Source organism: Solanum lycopersicum, chromosome 5 (assembly GCF_036512215.1).
Source record: "Solanum lycopersicum chromosome 5, SLM_r2.1".
NCBI lineage: Eukaryota > Viridiplantae > Streptophyta > Magnoliopsida > Solanales > Solanaceae > Solanum > Solanum lycopersicum.
Window position 1 is genome coordinate 61630077 of NC_090804.1, and position 24034 is coordinate 61654110.

The following is a 24034-nucleotide window of genomic DNA, read 5'->3' on the forward strand; positions in this document are numbered from 1 at the left end:
ATCACACGGGCCACAGGACTCTTATCGCTAACCCAGGAGATCCTATACTCTAAAAGAAGGAATTTAAAGTGAACTACATACGCTTTTACAACATTAAATTTGATTAATTTAATAATTATGATTCAACTTTTATATTACGACATGAAAGTCCTTAAACCATGTTTCCCTAATAGAAATATCACTCAATTTGGAATAAGTATCACAAAAATCAATAAAGAAATTTCAATAACAAAAAAAAATCACTCTAACTTATCTTAAGAGTCGGAGCCCAAAGGGCAAAAAATTTAATAAAAAAATTCTAAAAGAGTATATCAAAACACTTTTTAATTAAAACGATAAAATTACTATTGATGTAGCGATTTATTTTGATGGTGTTAAGCAAAATCGTTACTCGAACAGTGATATTGTATCATTTTTATTTTTATTTTGAAATAGCTGCCTCGGCAGAGAATTTTGTTGTTGTTTTTTTAAAAGTTTTCTTTAACAAACCGCTGCCTTATTTTTTAATTGCGTATTTTAAATCGCTGCTTTTGCAGCGATTTTCGTAAAATTTGTTTTTTTTTTAATTATGAATTGTAAAATCGCTGCAGTTAATTTTTTTTTGTATTTTTTTTCAAATTGTGTTGTATTACAGCGATTTTTAGTTTTTTTTTAAAACAAATTTTAGTGAATTTTTAAAAATTGAAACTTTTTTTTTATTATTATTTTAATTTATAAATATTTCGGCCAATTATTTTTTCATATCATAATATGATTGGCTGAAATATTTATAAAATAAATTTAAAAATTTTCAATTTTAAAAAATAAAAATAAAAAAATTTGAAGAAAAAAAAACTAAAGTCGCTGCATTTGCAGCGATTATACAACATAATTTATTTTATTTTTTTAAAAAAAAACTAAAATCGTTGCTTTGCAGCGATTTACTTAAAAAAATATAAATAACGAAAATCGATTTTCAATTCAGAATTAAAAAAAAAAAATTTCACTAAAATCGCTGCAAGTGTAGCGATTTAAAATACACAGATAAAAAATTAAAATTTCACTAAAATCGCTGCCTTGGCAGCGATTTGTTAAAAAAAAGAGACTCAAAAAAAAAATAACGAAAATCACTGTCAAGGCAGCGATTTCAAAATAAAAATAAAAATTGTGCAATATCGCTGCTCGAGCAGTGATTTTACTTTAACGCCGTCAAAAAATTGCCACATCAATAGCGATTTTACCATTTTTGTTAGAAATTTTTTTGATATACCCTTTTGAAATTTTTATCAACTTTTTTTGGCCTTTAAACTCCAAACTCCTTCTCTTAATATCACATGAACTCGCTAAAGAATATTTGTATTGTAACGAAAATTTCAGCTCTAATTATCAGATAAAATGTCTTTTCTATTGTTTGGTAATGACTTCCTATGATATCTAGACATAATGAAAGTGATTTTTTTTAAGTTTCAAAATATAGTATATTATCTTTAGTGATACTTACATATATGTCTTTTTGTTGCAATAATGATTAAGTAATGTTAGGGCAGTAAAATAAAAAGTGAATGACATCCATCCATGATATAATGCCACTAATTAATTATACGCACATTCTTTATATATATATATATATATATATATATATATATAAATAAATTACCTAACTATATATCATTGTTTTTTCCAAAGAATTAGAAGACAACTTTTCTCTAAGGTTGTTGAACTTGAAATGGTCCAATCTTGGTACTCCAACCTTGTAGAAAAACTTGATCTCCAAGCTTGGAATATCCTCTTGGTAATAAAAAAAATTATGAGCTTTTTGAAAATAAAATAAATTTAAAATGAAAAAAAGTGAAGTGAAAACAAGTTTTTGGGTGTTTTCCATATCCCAAATACAACTTCATGGTTAATAAATTTTTTGTTCGCTCGACAAAGTTAACTATCCGATATATGTTACTGGTGAAAAGTGATAGATATCTTATAAAATAAATTAAGACGTATAAAAGTTGATTCAAACATTACAATTATAAAAAAAAATAGTGAAATTTTTTTTTGGCCAACTAACTTTTAAAAGATAATTGATAGAATGATTTGAATATTACCTATGAATTTGCTGTATTGTAGTAACAATTAATTAAATTGAACCTCCAATTAGTGTAGGCCCGAAGGCAGAGTTAGAATTTTAATTTCTATAAATTCGGATGAATTTTAGAGTGATAATTTTAATTATTTGTGAATAAGTTCAGTAATGTTTATTAACTTTTTTAATTTGAAAAAATTATTTAAACAAAAATTATTGAATTCGACGGGCATGTATATGAACTTCTAGGTCTATCCCTACCTTTGTGGTCCGATATATTAACCCAATATAATAAAGAACTAGAGTGGGGAAATAAGGATAATATCAGGATAAAAATATCTTAAATTTTATTTATTCTTCAAGAAAATAAAAATAAACATGAACACTCTTTTTCTTTTTCTTCCTAAAATAATAAAATATATCTTGAGTTGATGCAAGTGGAATTTTCCAATGAGTTCAAATTAACAAAAGAATTGTAGACATCATACAGCTGTGGAAGGTGGAAGTGGAAGGTGGCCAAACATCTAATTCTAAACACAATAACATAATTATCATTATATTATATTTAGTGATAATGATAAATATTAATATTTATAATAAAATATTTTATATAAATATTGTTAGAAATTTTAGCAATTTTAAATAAAATAATATTAACTTAATTTTCAGCAAATATTCTTATGACGATAAATATTATTATCAAAAGAAAAATACATTATTTAGAAAATGACTCTTTTGTCGTAGGATACTTTCAATATTGTAGAAATATTAGCTGTTAAATGGTGTACTTTTTTCCTTTGTTTCTCCAAATCCAAGTCAACTTAATTAATATCTACCTATTTCACAAGTCTGCATTATTTTTCCTAACTACATCAACCCTCCAATTATTATTTTTCTTTTTAATATATACATAAGGATATACAAGTTAATTTGTTCATATTATATATTTCCTTTATCTTAATTTTTTGTCTTAATGTGATTTGGTAGAGAAGATAGCACCTGATTAGCAATAAATTCGGAGCTCTCCTTTTAGTAATGATCTGTTTAGGAGATTTTTGAATCATATGGTCTTAAATTAAAAATAATGTATATAATTATGTATTAAGTGTCCTTTGAATTTCGTGACATAGGATGTTAAGCATAAATATAGAAAATGAGATTCCTTTTTATAGAATTTAATTTAAAATAAGACAATGAATTAAAATAGAAAAAGTAATTTAAAATTTATGTCGTCATGAAAAAGATTCTCTATATTTGGAGAATCAAATAGAGGATTGAATTAGAGATGTCCTAAATGTTAGGGTCTCGATGAAGTTAATTGTAATTTTTTTTCATTTGAAGTTCGATAACCATATTGTTGTATATATGTATTCACTTCACCCACTTTTAGTTGTCATATTGCGCTTAAGTCAATAATTGTTAGAAGGAAATTGCTCCATCAGGATCGATTTTGCCCTTTTAGTTTAAAAAATAAATTGATATGCCGTTTATGGTTTTTGAAAGAAAAAATTGTCCTTTTGGCTCTGGACTCACATCAATTCATTATTTTAAACAAAAAGTTTAGATATTAAAAAATTATATGAGAAATACTATAAATTGCAATTTTTTTGCATATCAATAGGCATAATTCATAAACATGACGCTTAACTGGTGCCAACGAACAACTATGCCCTCCAACTTTGAACGTGCACAAGTATACACTTAAACTATTATAAATTTGAACAAGTGTCCTACATGACATAATACATGTAAGATGTCATATAGGATACAAAATTAACATGTAGGATGCCATGTAAGACGAATGCTTCATTTATTTTATTCTATACAAGTTTAAGTGTCTATTTATGCACACTCAAAGTTAAATATCATAGTTATCAATTGACGCAAAGTTAAGGGTCATATTTATGTATTATGTCATATTCTATGATGAAAAATTATATTATAAAATATTAGTCAAATTTTTTTATCTTTAACTCTAAAAATAGAAAATCAAGACAATTAAAAATTGAATATAGAGAGTATATCATAGTGATGATTAAAGATAACGATGACACGCCATCTAATTAATCAACTTGATTTTTGGTTTTTTTTTTTTCACTTATGCATGCATGTAGATAAGTTATGAATACGTTGGCACTATATTCCAAGATTTACTTTAATTCTTCAATCATTACTAATAGCTTCAATTAATTAAACATTATAATTCGTTGTGGAAGTAAAGAAGGGATGTTGCCCAAGTACCCCCTCAACATATGTCTGAAATCTCAGAGACACACTTATACTATACTAAGGTCCTATTACCCCCTTAACTTATTTTATTAATAATTTTTTACCCCTTTTTAGCTTACGTGGTACTATCTTGTGGGTCCAACGATGGTTGACTTTTTTTTCCGAACTAGTGCCACGTAGGCTAAAAAGGGGTAGAAAATTACATATAAAATAAGTTCAGGGGGGTAATAGGACCTTAGTATAGTATAAGTGTGTCTCTGGGATTTCGGACATAGGTTGAGGGAGTACTTGAGTATTTTCCCTAAATAAATTATAAAGATTGATGTTGCTAGCTCGTAAAGGTCTTTCGTGGAATGCTTATCATCGAGATTTGTTAGGCGCTACTCCTTGTTTCAATTTGTTTATTTGAATTTAATTTTGTTTTATTTAGAAAATATTTTTTTATTTTTTTTAATAATTTTTTATTTCAATTTTAAGAGTAATTTTCACTTCTTAAAGTATGTGTTTCACTAAATAGTGTCGAATAAATTGAAATGAAAAAAATGTTTGATTGTCTTTCTTAAAATTATCCTATTATATATTCTTGATATAAGGAGTTAAATGCATGTACCAAAAAAGTTACTTAAGAGTAACATAGTAATAATGTATGGTTTCTTAATGAAATACTCATTACCTTACTAGAAAATAAGAAATTAATAACGTATGAAATTTTGTAGCTTGTTAAATAATAATTCATGCTAATTACATATTTGTATAAAAGCGAATCCGAAGTTCGCCTATGCGGTACTATATAAACTATAAAAAAAAATTAAAATTTATTTATGTTGAATGCCTTGAATCGGCCTGTATGTTGGGCCCAAGCCTTTTAGGGCGTAGCTTAGCACTATATATAGACGCTATGGCAAACCCTATTTTGTAATTCTGTTTTTGCCTCTCCATAATAAAACTGCTCCCTCTCTTCCCGTGGACGTAGCCAATTTATTGGTGAACCACGTAAATCTGTTGTCTTGTTTTTCGCGTTTATATTTTCTCGTATTATCTCAAATTCCGCACAACAAATTGGTATCAGAGCCTCTCGGTTAATCGGTGTTCTTGGAGAATTCGAGATGTCTGCTTTGAACGTGAAAATCGACAAATTCACAGGGAGGAACAGTTTCAGTTTATGGCAGATTAAGATGCGGGCTTTGTTGAAACAGCAAGGCTTCTGGGCGCCGTTGTCGAAAGACAAGAACGCCGTCGTTACTCCTGAGATGGCGATTCTGGAGGAAAAGGCGCACTCGACGATCATGCTGTGTCTCGCAGATGACGTCATCACGGAGGTCTCGGATGAAGAGACTGCTGCTGGTCTGTGGTTGAAGCTGGAGAGTTTGTACATGACAAAATCTCTAACCAACAAGCTGCTTCTGAAACAACGTCTATTCGGTTTACGAATGACTGAAGGTACACAACTCAGGAAACACTTAGAGCAATTGAATACTTTGTTATTGGAATTGCGTAATATCGATGTGAAGATCGAGGATGAAGATGCTGCCCTGATTCTGTTAGTATCTCTCCCAATGTCGTTTGAGAATTTTGTTCAATCGTTCATTGTTGGGAAAGATACTGTGTCACTGGAAGAAGTCAGATCGGCCCTTCATAGCAGGGAATTATGGCATAAAGCAAACGGCACAAGTACGGACATACAGCCTTCCGGTCTGTTCACCAGTAGCGGAAAGGGAAGGAAAAACGGCGGAAAGAAAAATAAGGCGATGTCGAAGGGTGCAAAGACGGATGATGTTTGTAATTACTGCAAGGAGAAGGGACATTGGAAATTTGATTGTCCGAAGAAGAAGAAGCAATCGGAAAAACAATCAGTGTCTGCTGCTGTTGCTGAAGAAGACACCAATTCTGAAGAAGATATTGCCCTAGTTGCGGATGAGCACATTCATCATTCAGATGTGTGGGTTCTCGATTCTGGGGCATCCTATCACATCTGTCCTAGGAGAGAGTGGTTCACGACTTATGAGCAGGTAGACGGAGGCAGCATCTCGATGGCCAACATTTCTGTCTGCAAGGTGGTTGGGACAGGCTCGATCAAGATAAGGACACATGACGGTAGCTTCTGCACATTGAACGAGGTCAGGCACGTTCCATTGATGACGAAAAATCTGATATCTCTCAGTCTTTTGGACAGCAAGGGATTCAGCTGGTCGGGAAAAGATGGAGTCTTGCGGGTCTGGAAGGGTTCAAATTTGATTCTGAAAGGTGTCATGCGTGGTACTTTGTATTTTCTACAAGGTTCCACGGTTACAGGTTCAGCCCATGTTGCATCGTCAGAATTTCACCAGAAGGATATGACTAAGTTATGGCACATGAGACTTGGTCATATGGGTGAAAGAGGGATGCAAATTCTGTCAAAGGAGGATTTTCTTGCTGGTCATAAGGTTAAGAGCCTAGAGTTTTGTGAACATTGTGTTTTTGGAAAACTACATCGCAACAAGTTTCCAAAGGCCATTCATAGAACAAAAGGCACACTTGATTATATCCATTCTGATTGCTGGGGTCCATGCCGTGTTGAGTCTTTGGGAGGCTGCAGATTTTTTGTGTCCATTATTGATGACTACTCAAGGATGACTTGGGTGTACATGATGAAGCATAAAAGTGAAGCTTTCCAGAAGTTCAAGGAGTGGAAAATCTTGATGGAAAATCAAACAGGGAAGAAGATCAAGAGGTTGCGAACTGATAACGGGCTGGAATTCTGTTGGTCTGAATTTGATCAATTCTGTAAGGATGAAGGGATTGCTCGACATCGTACAGTCAGAAATACACCACAGCAGAACGGTGTAGCTGAGCGGATGAATCAAACACTTTTGGAGAGAGCAAGGTGCATGCTCTCTAATGCTGGGCTAGATAGAAGATTCTGGGCAGAAGCGGTTAGTACAGCTTGCTACTTGATTAACCGCGGACCACATACAGGCATATAGTGCAAGACACCTATGGAGATGTGGTCAGGAAAAGCTGCTGATTATTCAAATCTGAAAGCTTTTGGTTGTACGGCTTACTATCACGTCAGTGAAGGTAAGTTAGAACCAAGAGCTAAAAAGGGAGTATTTGTGGGCTACGAAGATGGAGTGAAAGGTTTCAGAATCTGGTCTCCAGCAGAAAAGAGGGTTATTATGAGCAGGAACGTTGTCTTTGATGAAAGTTCTCTGCTTAGAACCATTGTGAAGCCTACAACTACGTCAGAAACTGGGAGTCTTGACAAACAGGTGGAGTTTCAAGTCATTCAGAACGAGAGCGATTTAAAGGAACCTGAAGAGGAGGATCAAGAGCCACAGACAGAAACTGATATTCCAGAATCTATGCCATCAGATATCCATCAGAGTATAGCTCAAGATCGTCCAAGGAGGGTTGGAGTTCGGCCACCTACGAGGTATGGTTTTGAGGACATGGTGGGTTATGCACTGCAGGTTGCTGAAGAGGTAGATACATCTGAGCCGTCTACTTACAAAGAAGCCATTTTAAGTTCTGATTCTGAAAAATGGTTTGCCGCTATGGGAGATGAGATGGAGTCCCTACACAAGAATCAGACATGGGATCTGGTCATACAGCCTTCGGGGAGAAAGATTATTACTTGCAAATGGGTTTTCAAGAAGAATGAAGGGATATCACCAGCAGAAGGAGTCAAGTATAAAGCCAGGGTTGTTGCCAGAGGTTTCAACCAAAGAGAGGGAGTGGACTACAATGAGATCTTCTCACCAGTGGTCAGACATACTTCCATCTGAGTGTTACTAGCGATAGTTGCACATCAGAATCTGGAGCTTGAACAACTTGATATGAAGACAGCGTTTCTACATGGAGAGTTGGAGGAAGAGATATACATGACTCAGCCGGATGGTTTCCAAGTTCCAGGGAAGGAAAATCACGTCTGCAAGTTGAAGAAGTCCTTATATGGACTTAAGCAGTCTCCAAGGCAGTGGTATAAAAGGTTTGACAGCTATATGGTGAAGTTGGGCTATACTCGGAGCTCATATGATTGTTGTGTCTACTACAATAGGCTCAATGATGATTCATTCATCTATCTGGTGCTTTATGTAGATGATATGTTGATAGCTGCAAAGAAGAAGTATGACATTCAGAAGCTGAAGGGTTTACTTAGTGCTGAGTTTGAGATGAAGGATCTGGGAGCCGCTCGGAAGATTTTAGGGATGGAGATCATTAGAGACAGAGAGAGAAGGAAACTTTTCTTGTCACAGAGAAGCTACATTCAGAAGGTCTTGGCGAGGTTTGGCATGTCTTCATCTAAGCCCATTGATACCCCCAGTGCTGCCAATATCCATCTCACTGCCATGTTCGCTCCAACGTCAGAAGAAGAGAAGGAGTATATGTCACGAGTCCCTTATGCCAGTGCCGTAGGAAGTTTGATGTATGCTATGGTCTGTACAAGGCCAGATTTAGCACATGCAGTCAGTGTAGTGAGCAGATTCATGGGACAACCAGGGAGAGAACATTGGCAGGCTGTGAAGAGAATTTTCCGGTACCTTAGAGGTACATCTGACGTTGGTCTCATTTATGGAGGTGATACTCAGTGCTTGGTTACTGGCTATTCTGATTCAGACTATGCTGGAGATGTTGACACAAGAAGATCGATGACTGGCTATGTGTTTACCCTTGGAGGATCTGTCGTCAGTTGGAAGGCAATTTTGCAACCTACAGTGACTTTGTCTACTACGGAAGCGGAGTACATGGCCTTGACAGAGGCTGCAAAAGAAGGGATTTGGTTGAAAGGGCTGGTTAGTGATCTTGGTCTTCATCATGATCAGGCTACGGTGTATTGTGACAGTTTGAGCGCAATTTGTCTAGCCAAGGATCAAGTCCATCATGAGAGAACCAAGCATATTGACGTAAGGTATCATTTTCTGAGAAGTGAGAAGAGAATCAAGGTGAAGAAAGTAGGAACTGCTGATAATCCTGCTGATATGTTCACAAAGCCGGTTCCACAGAGCAAGTTTCAACACTGTTTGGACTTGCTCAACATCAGAAGCTGTTAATTGCCCTGCGGGGCAACTCTGAGGAAGAGGGGGAGGCCTGGCACTATCATAGTGCGTCTGAAGAATCTGTTCGGAGAATTCAAGTCAAGGTGAAGATTTGTTGAATGCCTTGAATCGGCCTGTATGTTGGGCCCAAGCCTTTTAGGGCATAGCTTAGCACTATATATAGACGCTATGGCAAACCCTATTTTGTAATTCTGTTTTTGCCTCTCCATAATAAAACTGCTCCCTCTCTTCCCGTGGACGTAGCCAATTTATTGGTGAACCACGTAAATCTGTTGTCTTGTTTTTCGCGTTTATATTTTCTCGTATTATCTCAAATTCCGCACAACAATTTATTTTAAAAAATAGTCGTCCTTTTTCATTAAAATGTATAACTTTTATGAAAAGTTATGACTTTTATGGAGAGTTGCGATTTTATAAAGAGTTACGATTTTTATGAAAAATTGTGACTTTTATAAAAGGTTGTGACCTTTTCGAACGATTGTAACTTTTTTAAAGAGTTGTGAACTTTTCGATAAGATACAATAAGTATTTGTTGACACTACTACGCTTTGTTGTATGTAAATAGAAGATTTTCCTCTCATTTTAAAATAACGAAAATTTTGAGATTTTTTTTTCTTCTTCTACGCAACTAAATATTTGTGTACTTTCTTCTTATTGAGTGACTCTGACACCATTATTTTTGTATAATACATTTGTGAATAGAATTGTTCCATCATGAGAGGATTTATTCCTTTAAACCACAGGTAATAATAGAGGGGGAGAATTTCCTCAAAGATACACTAGACTTACTTTTTTCCTTTTGTTTCATTCTATTGTTATAGATTATAACTAGTATATTTTTTACATTCGTTTATTTATACTTATGATACTAATTATTATATTTGAGTATATGTTTTAAATTTTACTTTTTATGTTTCTACAAAGTTATGTGTTGGTACATATAAATATTATTTATTAATTTAAAAATTTAATTTCTCTTGTTGATGTTCATCTAATTTGCCAAAAATATCAAATAGTAACACTTCCTGGAGGCAAAATGATAAATTATAAAATTAAATTAAAAATGATTAATTGAAGGATAGATTATAACATGTTATAATTATCATTTTCCTTTACATTGTTAATGTTTATTACTACGTATTCTTTTATGTAAGATAATATGTATAGTGTTTTAATTTTAATGACGGATAGATTTTAAATATTATTTTATAAATTTGGCAATATCAAATTCTCGCGAGAAGCGCCAATAATTTTACTAATTTCATATAGTTATAAATTCGTAATGAATTATGATCTCTAGTTTTAGGGGCCAAAATGAGACATGTACAAAGAAAACTCACCAACCCCCACACAAACTAGTCCCCACACATCATATATATCTCAAGGCCCTCCATCTATAACATAATAATATATTCTATATAAAGCCTAATTGTGTACATGCAATTCAAAAACACATACACCATGAAGACTACTTTCTTACTTTTCTTGATTCTAAGTTTCTTCTTCTCTGCTTTGGCTGGAAATTTTAACCAAGATTTTGATATTACATGGGGTGATGACCGCGCTAAAATACTCGAAAACGGACAACTTATGACCCTTTCCCTCGATAAAGTCTCTGGCTCTGGTTTTCGATCCAAAAACCAGTATTTGTTTGGAAAGATTGATTTGAAAATCAAACTTGTGCCTGGTAACTCTGCTGGCACCGTTACAACATACTATGTAAGTCATCTTTTTCATCGTTACTACATGTTATATTAGGATTTTGTGAGTATACATATATATACCTCGTCACCCTAGGTTATTAATTCTATAGTCCAAAAAATATATTTTAATATGCCTTCTAAAATATGAAATGCATAATCTTGATCGTAAAATATGAAAAGACTCTGATGTATATAGCTAAGTTTTATAATATATTGAATGGTGATATTTGATTAGATGTTAGTATATTTTATAAGTTTGAGTTTTAATTGGTGTGAATTTACGAAATGTAGCTATCTTCAATAGGATCAAGTCATGATGAGATTGACTTTGAGTTTCTTGGGAATTTGAGTGGTGACCCATATATTCTTCATACAAATGTATTCACACAAGGAAAGGGAGATAGAGAGCAACAATTTTATCTTTGGTTTGATCCCACTAAGGACTTTCATACATATTCTATTCTTTGGAATCCTCAAAGCATCATGTAAGTAGTTCTTGTCTCTCTCACTCCTTTTATTTTGTGTCTCAATATATTACGGGGATAAAGGTCTAAAATATATTTAGATATTGATAGAAAAAATTGTAATGATATTAAATTTTGAATTTTTTTTTATTTATGTATCATTTAATAGTGTATTTTGAAGGCATATATACGTCCACATGGACACCAGAAATATTGCATCATTATAAATAGAAATGTATCCATGTAAGCATATATATGTCTTTAAAATACATTATTAAATGGTGCAGGGGATAAACGGTCCTCCATAAAGTTCGGTTTCGTCATAACAATTTCGGCCAAAGCTGAAGTATTTTTCGAACCTTTTCTCCCTATATTATTTGATTTGATTTAAAGTTGTTTTTAAATTCTTTAAAAAAATTAAAATAGATATTCATATGATTGAAAATCATTTCATGAAAGATAAAAAAGAATTTTAAAGTCAAGTTATTGTTAATTATAGAAATGTAACATTTTTTTAAACGAACTAAAAAGAAAAATGTGAACAAACCAATTATTATATTTCACCTGTATTTTACTAACTTCCATTTTGGACATTTACTTGGTATTGATATTTTCTTACCTACCGTTATTATATTGATAAACTTCATTATTAGTTAGTGTAGTACTACTAATAATATTGGAAGGTTTCACGTAATTTATTGTGGTGATTAGTTTTATATTTCCACCTAAGTACCTTTCTTAATTATTCAAAAACAACTCTACTGTAACTAATTTTGATTGAACTTTTTGGATTTAGTGCTTATACACAAGAAGTTTAAATTAAATCATATTTTGAAATTTAAGGGATTGCTGGATATATTACTACCAAAAAATATCAATGGAAAAATTATTTTGGCCAGAGTAGTTTTTACAATAAAATTAAATATATTTATGGGACTTACGCCTCATTTTCGATGCCTATGCCTCTATCCGTGCTGCGTAAACCACCTCTCCCGCCTCGTCGTTTGAAACACTAATTATAAGTATTTTTTTTATATAAAATACCTTATTCGCCCCGCCTTTTAAAACACTGATTATATAAATATTTTTTTTTTTCATAAAATACCTCCACACCCCATCTTTTGAAATACTGATTATAAGTACTTTTCTACGTAAAACACCTCCCCCCTCCGTCCTGCCTTTTGGTCACACTGGTTATAATAAGTACTTTTCTGCGTGAATACTTTCCCGCCCTGCCTTTTGAAACACTAATTATAGTAAGTAACTTTTTGCATAAAACACCTCTCTCGCCGCCGTTTTTAAAACACTGATTATAAATATTTTTCTACATAAATACTTCTTGTCCCCGTCTTTTCAAACGGATTATAAATACTTCTCTTGAACTTAATTAATTTGTCCTTATATGTTGATTACTAGTTAGTACTTATCTTTGACCCCCCATTTATTTAACAAAAAAAAAAAATCAGATTTTCAGTAGATGGGACACCAATTAGGCAATTCAAGAATCTAGAATCAAGTGGTATCCCCTATCCAAAGTCACAACCAATGTGGATATACTCAAGTTTATGGAATGCAGATGATTGGGCTACAAGAGGTGGACTTGTCAAAATTGATTGGACTAAAGCCCCATTTATTGCTTCATATACAAATTTCAATGCACAAGCTTGTGTATGGTCTTCAACTTCAACTTCTTCTTCTTGCAATTCTACTACACAAGATTCTTGGCTAAGTGAAAACTTGGATATAACAGGCAAATCAAGGATTAAATGGGTGCAAAATAATTACATGATTTATAATTATTGTAATGATATTAAACGTTTTCCTCAAGGGTTTCCTCTTGAGTGTTCTCTCAATTAGTGCATGTAAATTAAGTTAATTATTGCATTGTAATTAAAATAATGTACTTAGGATTAGTAGAAATGTTTTGTTTGATTTGAGGAATAAGATGGAGAAATTCCATTTATACCTATTTGATAATTTTTAATATTACAAGTGATTAGAGGATTTTACCTTCTTTTTCTTTTTCAATAGATTAAGTTGGCAAACGAGTAGGTTATTTACCCGTCAAAAAAATGGTGAAATGGGCTAAAATATGGATCATAACTCAACCCAACAATTCTACTAAGTTTTAGTTGCTTTTTATTTGTTTGTTTTATAAATTTTTTTCTTAATAATGGTTATAGATAACATATCAAAAATAAAAAAAGTATTTCTAAAAATATTTTGATAATTTTTTTCGATGAGCCCTATCTAAACAATATATTGATCCAGTTTTTAATGGGCAGAAATGGTTATGCTGACAAATGGGTGGATTAATGACCCAAAGTAGATCTGATTTTGTCACCCCTAGTTTTAAGTAGTTAAATATGGATGGATTGAAATTTTAATAGGAAATTTAGTAATGGAATCATTTATTAGATAATTTTAACTTGTATAACATAACTCATTTTTATTACATATTCTTTTATTTATTTAAATACTGCTAAATAGATCTTACTGGATATATTTTATTATTAGGTAAGTTTGAGGAGTGGGGACAAACTTGGACTTTGGAGGTTAAAGGGTTCAGGTTGAGCAGAACAACATAATATGTGAACTGAAAATACAATGATGTGATGCGTGAGTTAGACATGAAAGTGAGGTTTGACACACAAAATATTTCCAAAAGAGACAGATTCATGTATCTTGGGTCTATAATCTTAGAGAGTGGAGACTTCGACGATGATATCACACATTGTAGAAGTGGAGGTTTCCCTATGGAGCGTTGTGTGATTAAAACGTAGCACTGAAACTCAAAGATAAGTTTTATAGAGAGACGGTTAATTAGACCAACTTTGATGTACGAGGACGAGTGTTGTAGAGAGGATTTCTGCTTAACCATTAGGATCTTATCCAACTGCTTCCTGGTTGCTTTTATTCATCAATTTCCTCACATTATCAAAGTCCTCCCACTGCATAAACAGTTATAAAAGCACATGAACTGTGGGATTATTCTTCCCAGTCTTAAGCAACAATTCTGCCTTGTCTAACATTGCCATAAGCAACACAAGGCAGTCATATTAACAAGTCCATCCACAAAGTGATACCTGAAAGAAGACTGCGTTCGCGCTCCATGCTTAATCCCTAGCGTGTGAGCTGCTGCAATTTGCTGTTTCAGAATAAAGTGAAGCAAATGGAGCTGTCCTGGTGCCAGCACATTTCATGGTTTCCTTTGGCAAATATACCATAGTCATGTTCTGAGCAAAAGAAGAAGAAGAAAACACATCACAAGCTCAAATGTTCCGTGTTTTTATAATGAGAGATGCCAAGCATTCTTCTGATTCTGACAGTCATACGTCCGATGACACATTTACAATAAACTGGATGCCTCATCTTCATACAGGCCTATACGCCAAAAAGAATCAGAATATTACATGCATAATTCTCACGGTTCATCTCCTTCAAATTGAACGTAAAATAAAAAAAGAAACAATTTCAGTAGGAGACACCATACAACATACCTAGTGAAATCCCACATGAGGGGTCTGGGGGAGTAGAGTGCACGCAGACCTTATCACTACCTTGTGGGAACATGGTAAATCATCATATACACCATCTTGACAAAGACAGACTCCAATTCTGTTTCATCCTGATATTTAGTATCCAGATGCGAAGCACGATTTCAAATATTTTATCAGCTGTTCTTAATATAAAACCGTAATCACATGTTAAGAAGAAAGCAGACAGAAAGAAAGTCATTAGGATGGTCGTTAATTTTTCACTTTCATGAAACAACTAGATCCGAAAAAGCAGAAGGAATCGTTTTCAAGGTGCCACATGAACTACCAAGAAATCATTCTTTTCCCCTTCCTTAGCGTTGATCATCAATTTCCTCCTATTAACCAAGTACACCCATACACATAAAACGCATGAAGAAGATCTGGCATAACTGCTAGAACATTAAAAATATCAAATTGAATGCGCTGGATACTTGTTTATGGTGTCAAACATGCAACAAAGCACCAAATGGCTCTAATCTATCTGTGGTAGTTGAGTTTGGGTCCAGTTTCTTGATATAGTCAATATGTTTACGTCCACCTAGCTGAATATGGTGGACGAGATACAACCATACAGGTACTTCACTGTCTACAATTCTCTCTCTTTAACCCTTTCGATTTTGCCATTAAACATCACCAGTCAATTCTTCAGCTTTAGAAGAGCTAGTTAAGCTGAAAGGACTAATCTGATGGATATGCTCAGTCCCTCAAGCGGTAATCAGCCGAAAGAGCTTATTCTATTTCTTTAGAAGATTGAGGGTTCATTTCACCCATAAAATGAAGATGTTCAAGTGTAGAATATCAAAGTTTAGGGGCTTGACTATTTGCCCGAGGTGTTCCAGAAATGTCTGCGATCGAGTAAATAGCTCTACGAACGAATGGACTTGGAAAAATAAGCAGGGTGTTGACAAGATAGAAGTGTAATTTTAATGTGATCAAGATAAAAAATAAGGTGCCTAGTTTGGTTATGTTCAAATTAAGACACGAGAACAGAATATATGACTACATAAAACAAAAAATTTGAGATCAATTTTGGACTTGACAAATTTCTTCTTGGAATTTTATTTGGTGAAGTACAATTATATATTTTAAAAATGGACAGACCTTGCATGTGGAAGGATACAGTTACTAACAAGAAAGCTGCCCTGAAAAAGAATATTCCACTTTTCTTTTTTGACAAGTAGTTGTCTCAAAAATCTCTTCCAGTGGGCAGCAACAGGAGGAAGCATTTTAAAATTTACATGCAAAAACGCCAAATGGTTGCATTAGGTAGTGCAAACGCATGTGAAATTATGTAGACAGAGTTACGTAATTGAGGACAAGATCAAACAGTACCTTCAGAGGAACTCTATACAATTTTTGATATACACTTTATGTTCAGTCCTTACAAAGTGCTGACTGAACTTAGACTGGTAAACCACTTTTCTGATGAACAAAGTAAGTGGAAGTAAGATATTATTTTAGCAGGCATCCATTTACCCATAGCAACGAAACCCTTCCTCACCTTCCCGGTCAACAAAACGAGCATTAGATGCAAAGCCAAATACTCATCGATCAAGTTGTGTAACATGCCTTTTATCTCTATTCAATTTAAAACTACATCACTTTATTGCAATGCCCAAAATGACAAAATTCTGTCATGAAAATAAAGATGGTACGCTCAAGAATTTGAAAGCATTAATGAAGAAGATTGTTGTTATGGAACAATTACTTGCAAGTGGGAGAAACCAGGAAATTGCCTCCGGGAGGGGGGTGGGTGGGGTGCAGATGTTTACCACTTCAAGAGGGGGAAGATTGACATGAATGATTGAAGTAACTTCTATCATGGTGATGATTCTGTTCCTAAATGGCATGGACACTTCTTGTTGGAGATTGACATAACCCCTCGTTTGACATTCTTTTTAGTGGGATAGTTTACACATAAACTATCCGTTTCCAAAACGAAAAAAAAAGAAGGAAAATAGTCAATTTCTGCTTTCTTATTGGTTTTGGCAGTGCTTTCTTTCCTCAAAGCCCCAAAGGAGAGAAAATAGGAAATATCATGTTCTCTGTTTTCCGTTTGTTGTGTACTTTCACTTAAGCTTATTTCTCTATTCCCTTTTAGTTTGTAGATGACAAGTGGTTCGTCCCTCAAGTAGGACACTGTTGATCTCTACATTCACCTGTGTAATTTTGACTAGATTCAAAAATCAAACCCATTACAAATAAGATTCGATGTAGGTGACTAAGCCAAAAAAGGTGAGAATCTAGTGCAAGCTTTATTGAAAATGCTTATTTACTGAGCAATTTTCCTAACTAGGTTGCTTTACTAATTTTTAATATTTAGATGGACTTAATAAAAGTAGCTTTAAAAAAGTACTTTTGAAAGTGCTGAAACTTATTTTTAAAATAAACAGTTATTTTGCTATCATTCACATATTTCTTTCTCATCACAAATTATTTAGAAGAGGAATATAAACTTATTATAGATTTTAAAGATATATAATTTGAATAGATTAAAGAACGATTTAAGATTTTATTTTAGTTTCATTCATAAGTAATAATAATTGTCTATCATTCACATATTTCTTTATTATCACAAATTATTTATAAGAGGAATATAAATTTTTATTTAAGTTATATGTGCAACTTATTTTACATTTTAATAATATATAATTTGAATAGATCACTTGAAAGATTAAATATTTATTTTATTTTCATTCATTAGTACTAGTAATTGCTATCATCCACACGTGAAAAGGGAAAAATAGAAGAAAGAGATGTTAGGGTTATGTGGCTAATTTGGAGATTGTATAAAAATATTAAGGGCAAAAAGGTAAAAATGTGGTCAACTTAAAACAGCTTATAAGCTGGGGGAAAAAAGCATCTCTACCCCAACTTTTAACTTTTGGCTTAAAATAAGTTTTTTTTTTTTAACTTAAAATAAGCTGTTTTGAGTATTGCCAAACAGCTAAATAAGTCAAAAACCAGCTTTTAAGTCAGTTTGACCAGCTTTTAAGCTGAGCCAGACAGACTCTTATTCAATACCTAAAGATTAAAGTAAGGGGTTCACAATGAAGTTATTTGATTTTAGTTTTAGTTTGTAATTGTAGGTTGTTGTATTTGCAAGTTCATAAAGATCCGTAATTTGTTTAACATAAAAAATTCCATACTATGTTTTGGTGAATACATGTAATTATAACCTTCATACTATATTCTCTTTTTGATGTAATTTCTCATTATTTTTCTTGTTTCACTATATCAAAACATTTAGAGAATTGAGAAGGCATATAAGATATTACAGACATTTTCTTGTTGCGTAAATTGAAAACCAAATCGAGAATGATCATAAACTGATGAACTAAAAATTGTTAAAGAATATCGTATTTGGTTTGTTATTGGGTTAACATATTTAAAACCCAAAAATCGATAAATCGAACTGATAATACATAAAACGGTATCGACCGTTTCACACCCCTAGTAAATATGTAACATGTAAAAAGTAAAAAAATATGGATCCACTATGTAAATGTCAAAAGAAGAATGGAGGGTCACACATGACACAACTATTATTGGTTTGACCTTTACCATTATAAATTTTTTCGATCAATTTGAACCCGTCTAAATATACTTCATTTAGAATTCGGCATGTACTAGGCTAAGTTGATTTTTATCTCAAGAAGAAAATTTAGCTACATATCGGGTGTGTTTGGCACGATAGAAAATGTTTTTTAATTTTCTCATGTTTGGTTGAGTAAAAAAATGTTTTGAAAAATAAATTTATAACTTTAACAAATAATTTCCTTCTTCATTTTTTTTTTACTTTTTACCCCATCCTCACCCCGTTCCCCCCTTCCTTCCCTACCACCCCCTCCCGTCAGCCCTCCCCCCTCCCCAAAAAAAAGAATAAAAAAATTAAAGTTTATTTTTAAAAATTATTTCCAATTGTCACGACCCAAATCCGGGCCGCGACTGGCACCCACACTTACCCTCCTATGTGAGCGAACCAACCAATCTAAACCTTAACATTTCAATATAATATCAACAGAAAGTAATGCGGAAGACTTAAACTCATTAATAAAATCAATAACTATTATTATCCCCAAAATCTGAAAGTCATCACCACAAGAACATCTACGATCAAATGACTAAACTAAGAGTATTCTAAAAGCTAAAAATACATAAGAAGCTAGTCCATGCCGGAAGTTCAAGGCATCAAGACTTGAAGAAGAAGATCCAGTCCAAGCTAGAAGCATTAGCTCACCCTGAATTTCCGATGTAGTAAGACTGGCTTGAATTACTGTTGAGTCGAAGGCGACGCCACGTTTGCTGCACTTCACAAATAAACAAGAAGAAAACATAAAAGTAGGGGTCAGTACAAAACACGGGTATTGAGTAGATATCATCGGTCAACTCAAAATAGAAAACAGTATATATCAAATAATATCATAAAATCAACTAATATCCTTAGCATGCAGCATTTACAATTACCATAACCCTTGGTTACAACACCAAGCTCATCAATGAGGACTCACGCCTCCTCATCATACTCATTTGGGAATTAGGTTCATTAGGTTGAATATATTAACATCTTTCAAGATTCATTATCTTTATTTCTCTCGTGTCGGTACGTGACACTCCGCTCCTCAACATACTATCCTGGTGTCGGAACGTGACACTCCGATCCTCATTCTATCCTGGTGTCGGAACGTGACACCCGATCCATATTCTATCCTGGTACCGGAACGTGGCACCCGATCCATATACTATCCTGGTGTCGGAACGTGACACTCGATCCTCATTCTATCCTGGTACCGGAACGTGGCACCCGATCCATATTCTATCCTGGTGTCGGAACGTGACACCCGATCAATATTCTATCCTGGTACCGGAACGTGGCACCCGATCCATATACTATCCTGGTGTCGGAACGTGACACCCGATCCCCTAATCTCATTACTTTCGTTCATCAAGCCTTCTTTTATACCAAGGCATCATCATTAACAAAGTAGATTAGGGTTTTGCAAGATTTTGGGATTCAATAACTTCATCATGCTTATATAATCACAATTATATAATTACATTCATGCAAGCATACAATTAAGCACATAGCAGGGTTTACAATATTATCAATACATATCATTCGCTATTAAGAGTTTACTACGTATATCGTAAAAGAAACCATAACCTACCTCCACCGAAGATTCGTGATCAAGCAAGCAAATTTTCCCAAAGCTTTGTGTTTTTCCCTTTCTCGATCGTCTCTCTCTCTATTGATTCCCTTCTCTCTCTTTCTGTTCTTTTCTTTTTCTTATTCTCTTTCTTTTACCCTAATTAGTATATAATTAAGAATAAAAGATGGCAATAATGCCCCACTAATTAACTTAAGGTTACCTCTTTTAACCCCCAAGTAATTAGACTTATTAACATTAACCCACTAACTTTAATTAAGGCAAGAATAGTCAAAAACGTCCCTTAAAATAATTAAGGAAATCCGACTCAGACTGGGATTACGCAGCCTGTGACGGCCCGTCGTGCCTGCGACGGTCCGTCCTGCTGCCCGTCACAGAGTTCAGAGACTCGTTCCCTGTACCAAATTTTCAAGAGTTGAAGTGTTTTGGAACGGCGGATCACGACGGTTCGTCGTGCCTGTGACGGTCCGTCCTGCAGGTCCGTCACAGAGTTCAGAGAGTCGATTCTCAGTACCCAATTTGCAGAATTTTCTAAGTGTTTTGAAACGAAACCCTGCGACGGTCCGTCGTGCCCATGACGGTCCGTCGTGGGGTCCGTCGCCTCAGCCTGTTTTTCCAGAAATAAAATCTGCTGCTCAAAACGACTAAACAGGTCATTACACCAATTTTGAATTTTAATTTTCACTCCACCCCGCCCTCCCCTCAAGCCCCCCCCCCCCCTCCCAAAAAAAATTAATTTTATTTTTAAAAATTATTTTTCAATTTCAAATTTTAATTTTCACCCCACCTCACCCCGTCACTCCCAAATAAATAATTAAAGTTTGTTTTAAATTATATTTTCGATTTCAGTTTCAATTTTTTATTTTTACAAAACCCCTCCCCCGTGCCAGCCCCACCCTCACCACCCCCAAAAAATAAAATTTATTTTTTACAAAAGTATTTACAATTTTAATTCAAAAATCATTTTCTACTTTCTAGTAAAATTAAAAAATATATTTCATTTATAAATCAAACATTAAAAAAAATTCTGAAAATATTTTCTACTCACCAATCAAACATAAGAAAATAATTCAAAAATCTACTTTCTTTTCTAGAAAAATATTTTTCATTCCTTCGTATCAAACACACCCATAATTGTTTTTTATGTTAGTATTTAGTCATGTTTAAAATGACTATTAAATCATTTTTCGGCCAAAAATTTTAGCATCACAGTCGTATAATTTTTTTTTTTTTGGAAATAGCAGAAGTACCCTCTCTCCTTTTTTATTCTTTAATCAAAATTTCTCCAGAATTTTCGGTTAATTACGTGAACATGCTAATTCAAGTTATTTATTGGTCAATTTAATTGATAAACATATTTGATAAAAGATAATAAATTTGATAAATATAAAAGATAAAATAAAATTTAATTTGAAATAATAACAAATTTTATGATAGAAACATAATATCATCTTTTTTAAAAACATAATATCATCTTTTAAAAAGAAAATTTTATATATATATATATATATTATTATGAATGTTATGATTTCTACCAAGAAGAAATTGTGTATGAGATGAATATACAACCTGAATTTCGTAAGAAATAATTTGATGAAAATATTGATAACGAAGTCACAAAATTCCATGAAATTAGAGTTCAATAATATATATCAAAGAGAGAGAGAAGATCAAACTATTTTTTTTTCACTTCAAAATATATTTGAATCAATTAAAGCATATGAAAATATTTTTGGATTCTTATATAGTGGTAAATTGAGATCAATATTTTTTTAAAAAGAAAACATTGTCTTAACCTTGAACTTCTTTTAACATATAATGATTATTCTGATATTGATAGTTTAGATTTAAAAAAAAAATTAAAAGCGTTAAGAGAAATAATATACAAGATAAGATAATTATCTAAAAGAAATACTCAATCAAATAAAACATTTGATTCTTTTCTCCAAATAAACATATTGCTTATAGATTGGTGTTAACAGTTCATGTAGCTATTGCCACAGCCGAAAGAAGTTTTCAAAACTAAAATTGATTAAATCCTATTTAAATTAACTATGTCTCGAGAGAGACTGAATGTTTTCGCTATGTTATCAATTGAAAAAAGAATTATTAAAACAAATTGATTATAAAATAATAAATAATGACTTCGCATCTAAAAAGGTAGAAAATAGATTTCAAATAAAAGTATATGTGATGAAAAAAATGAAATATTAGGGCCCTTCTCTAAAGTTTCGCTTTAGGCCCCCAATCTTATTAAATCGTTCCTGAGTGAGATTGACGTAGATATCATCGCTTTGTCGATTTTGTGACAACTATATATATGTAATCAACTTATTTTGTACTTCTTTGTTTCATTTATATGACTCACTTTTATAATCAATTCCAAAAAAAAATGATATACTTTTATACATAGTAACTATATAACTTTAAAATGCGTATTTTATCCTCAATAAAATAATTTATAATCACACAAATATCTATAACTTATTTTAGCTCAAAATTTAGAAATCATCACAGATCACATTAAGAAAAGAAGAGAAAATACATAAAAACCTCCTTGAACTTGGTCGGATAATTGACTTTAGTAGTACTTAAACTATACAGGCATTCAAATACCCACCTTAACATCTATGAAGTGATTTTTTTCACCCTGAGACTATAATATCACTCTCACCCGGCATATCATAGCCACGTAAGCACGACATCATAACTATGTAGGCACCATGTCATAAATTTTAATTTATTTCTTACTTATTCACTATTTTTTCTTAAACACTTTTGAAAATTAGTTATATCGATTGATTAATTTATAAATGCATACCTCACCCCTCTCTTTCTTCTTCCTTGTTGTTCACCATTATTCTAACCTTCAATACTTTCTTTTCTTCTTCTTCTTCACTATTCAACAATTTTTTAAGTCACTTTAAAGAAAAAAATTCATTATAATATTCATATTATTTTGAGAAAATAGTCAAATGTCCCCTTAATCTATTATTGAATTTTCAACTACACACTCATATTTTGCAGGGGTCCTAATACCCCTCTATACATTTTAAAAATGAAATATATAGCCCCCTAAAAAGTCACACCCAGATTTTTATTAGAGAGTGAACACACTCGCCTGCCACATCATATATATTAATTTTTAATAAAAAAATTATGATATCTTTCTTTGTTTTATTTTTCTTTTATATTTTTTTCTTTCTCTTTCCAGCCATTTTCTTCTTTTCTTTTTCCTTTTTTTGCCATTGAAGAAGTTTTTTATTTATGCTAGTTTTAAACTTACATTTATGGAATCACAATTATGAAATTTCAAATTTTATTGTTAAAAGGTAAAGTTATAAATCTTTGATAATCTTTTATTTTACAATTGAATAATCTTTTTTTCCACCATTTTCATCTTCTTGCAAACATCAATAGTTTATCAATTGGAAAGGTAAAATTTAGTAAGAATTTTAGTTCTAACCGTTTCATCTACTATTTGATTGATACTCAAGTTATTTTCATGGATGAATTTGTTGAATTCTTCAAATTGAGGTAATGGATACATTACAATGGATTTTTTCATTTCTATTTCAAAATCACATATGGATTTCGTTGACAACCCAAAATTCTTTCTGAACTTGAATTTAAATTACTGAACTAGGGCTCCAAAAAAACAAGATAAGAATTTGCTAATCCATATGGCCATGTGGTAAGACATGATGATTATCAATTTTAATAATATTAAGAAGGAGCCAATTTTCAAATTTTTCTGATTTCGTGTAGAAATTGAATAAACAAAATTCTAGAATCAAGAAGAATAATGAAATTCCATGGTGAATCCAAACTTAGAGAAG

The 24034-nt window shown here is 32.6% G+C and overlaps 1 protein-coding gene across 1 annotated transcript; it reads left to right on the plus strand.

Annotated features, from left to right (window-relative positions):
- Positions 1-10116: 10116 nt before the first annotated feature.
- LOC101265927 (probable xyloglucan endotransglucosylase/hydrolase protein 23) lies at positions 10117-13492 on the plus strand. Its single transcript, XM_004240083.5, has 3 exons — positions 10117-11040; positions 11316-11509; positions 12955-13492. Exons 1-3 carry the CDS (start codon positions 10759-10761, stop codon positions 13343-13345), a joined length of 867 nt encoding a protein of 288 aa, XP_004240131.2. The 5' UTR covers positions 10117-10758; the 3' UTR covers positions 13346-13492.
- The last annotated feature ends 10542 nt before the right edge of the window (positions 13493-24034 follow it).

What these genes read in the sequence shown, in the direction of transcription:
- LOC101265927 (XM_004240083.5), top strand. Translation starts at nt 10,759, where the DNA reads ATGCAATTCAAAAACACATACACCATGAAGACTACTTTCTTACTTTTC. An exon ending in GCACCGTTACAACATACTAT is followed by an intron (nt 11,041 to 11,315) that starts GTAAGTCATCTT and finishes TACGAAATGTAG; the next exon opens with CTATCTTCAATAGGATCAAG. An exon ending in TGGAATCCTCAAAGCATCAT is followed by an intron (nt 11,510 to 12,954) that starts GTAAGTAGTTCT and finishes AAAAAAAATCAG; the next exon opens with ATTTTCAGTAGATGGGACAC.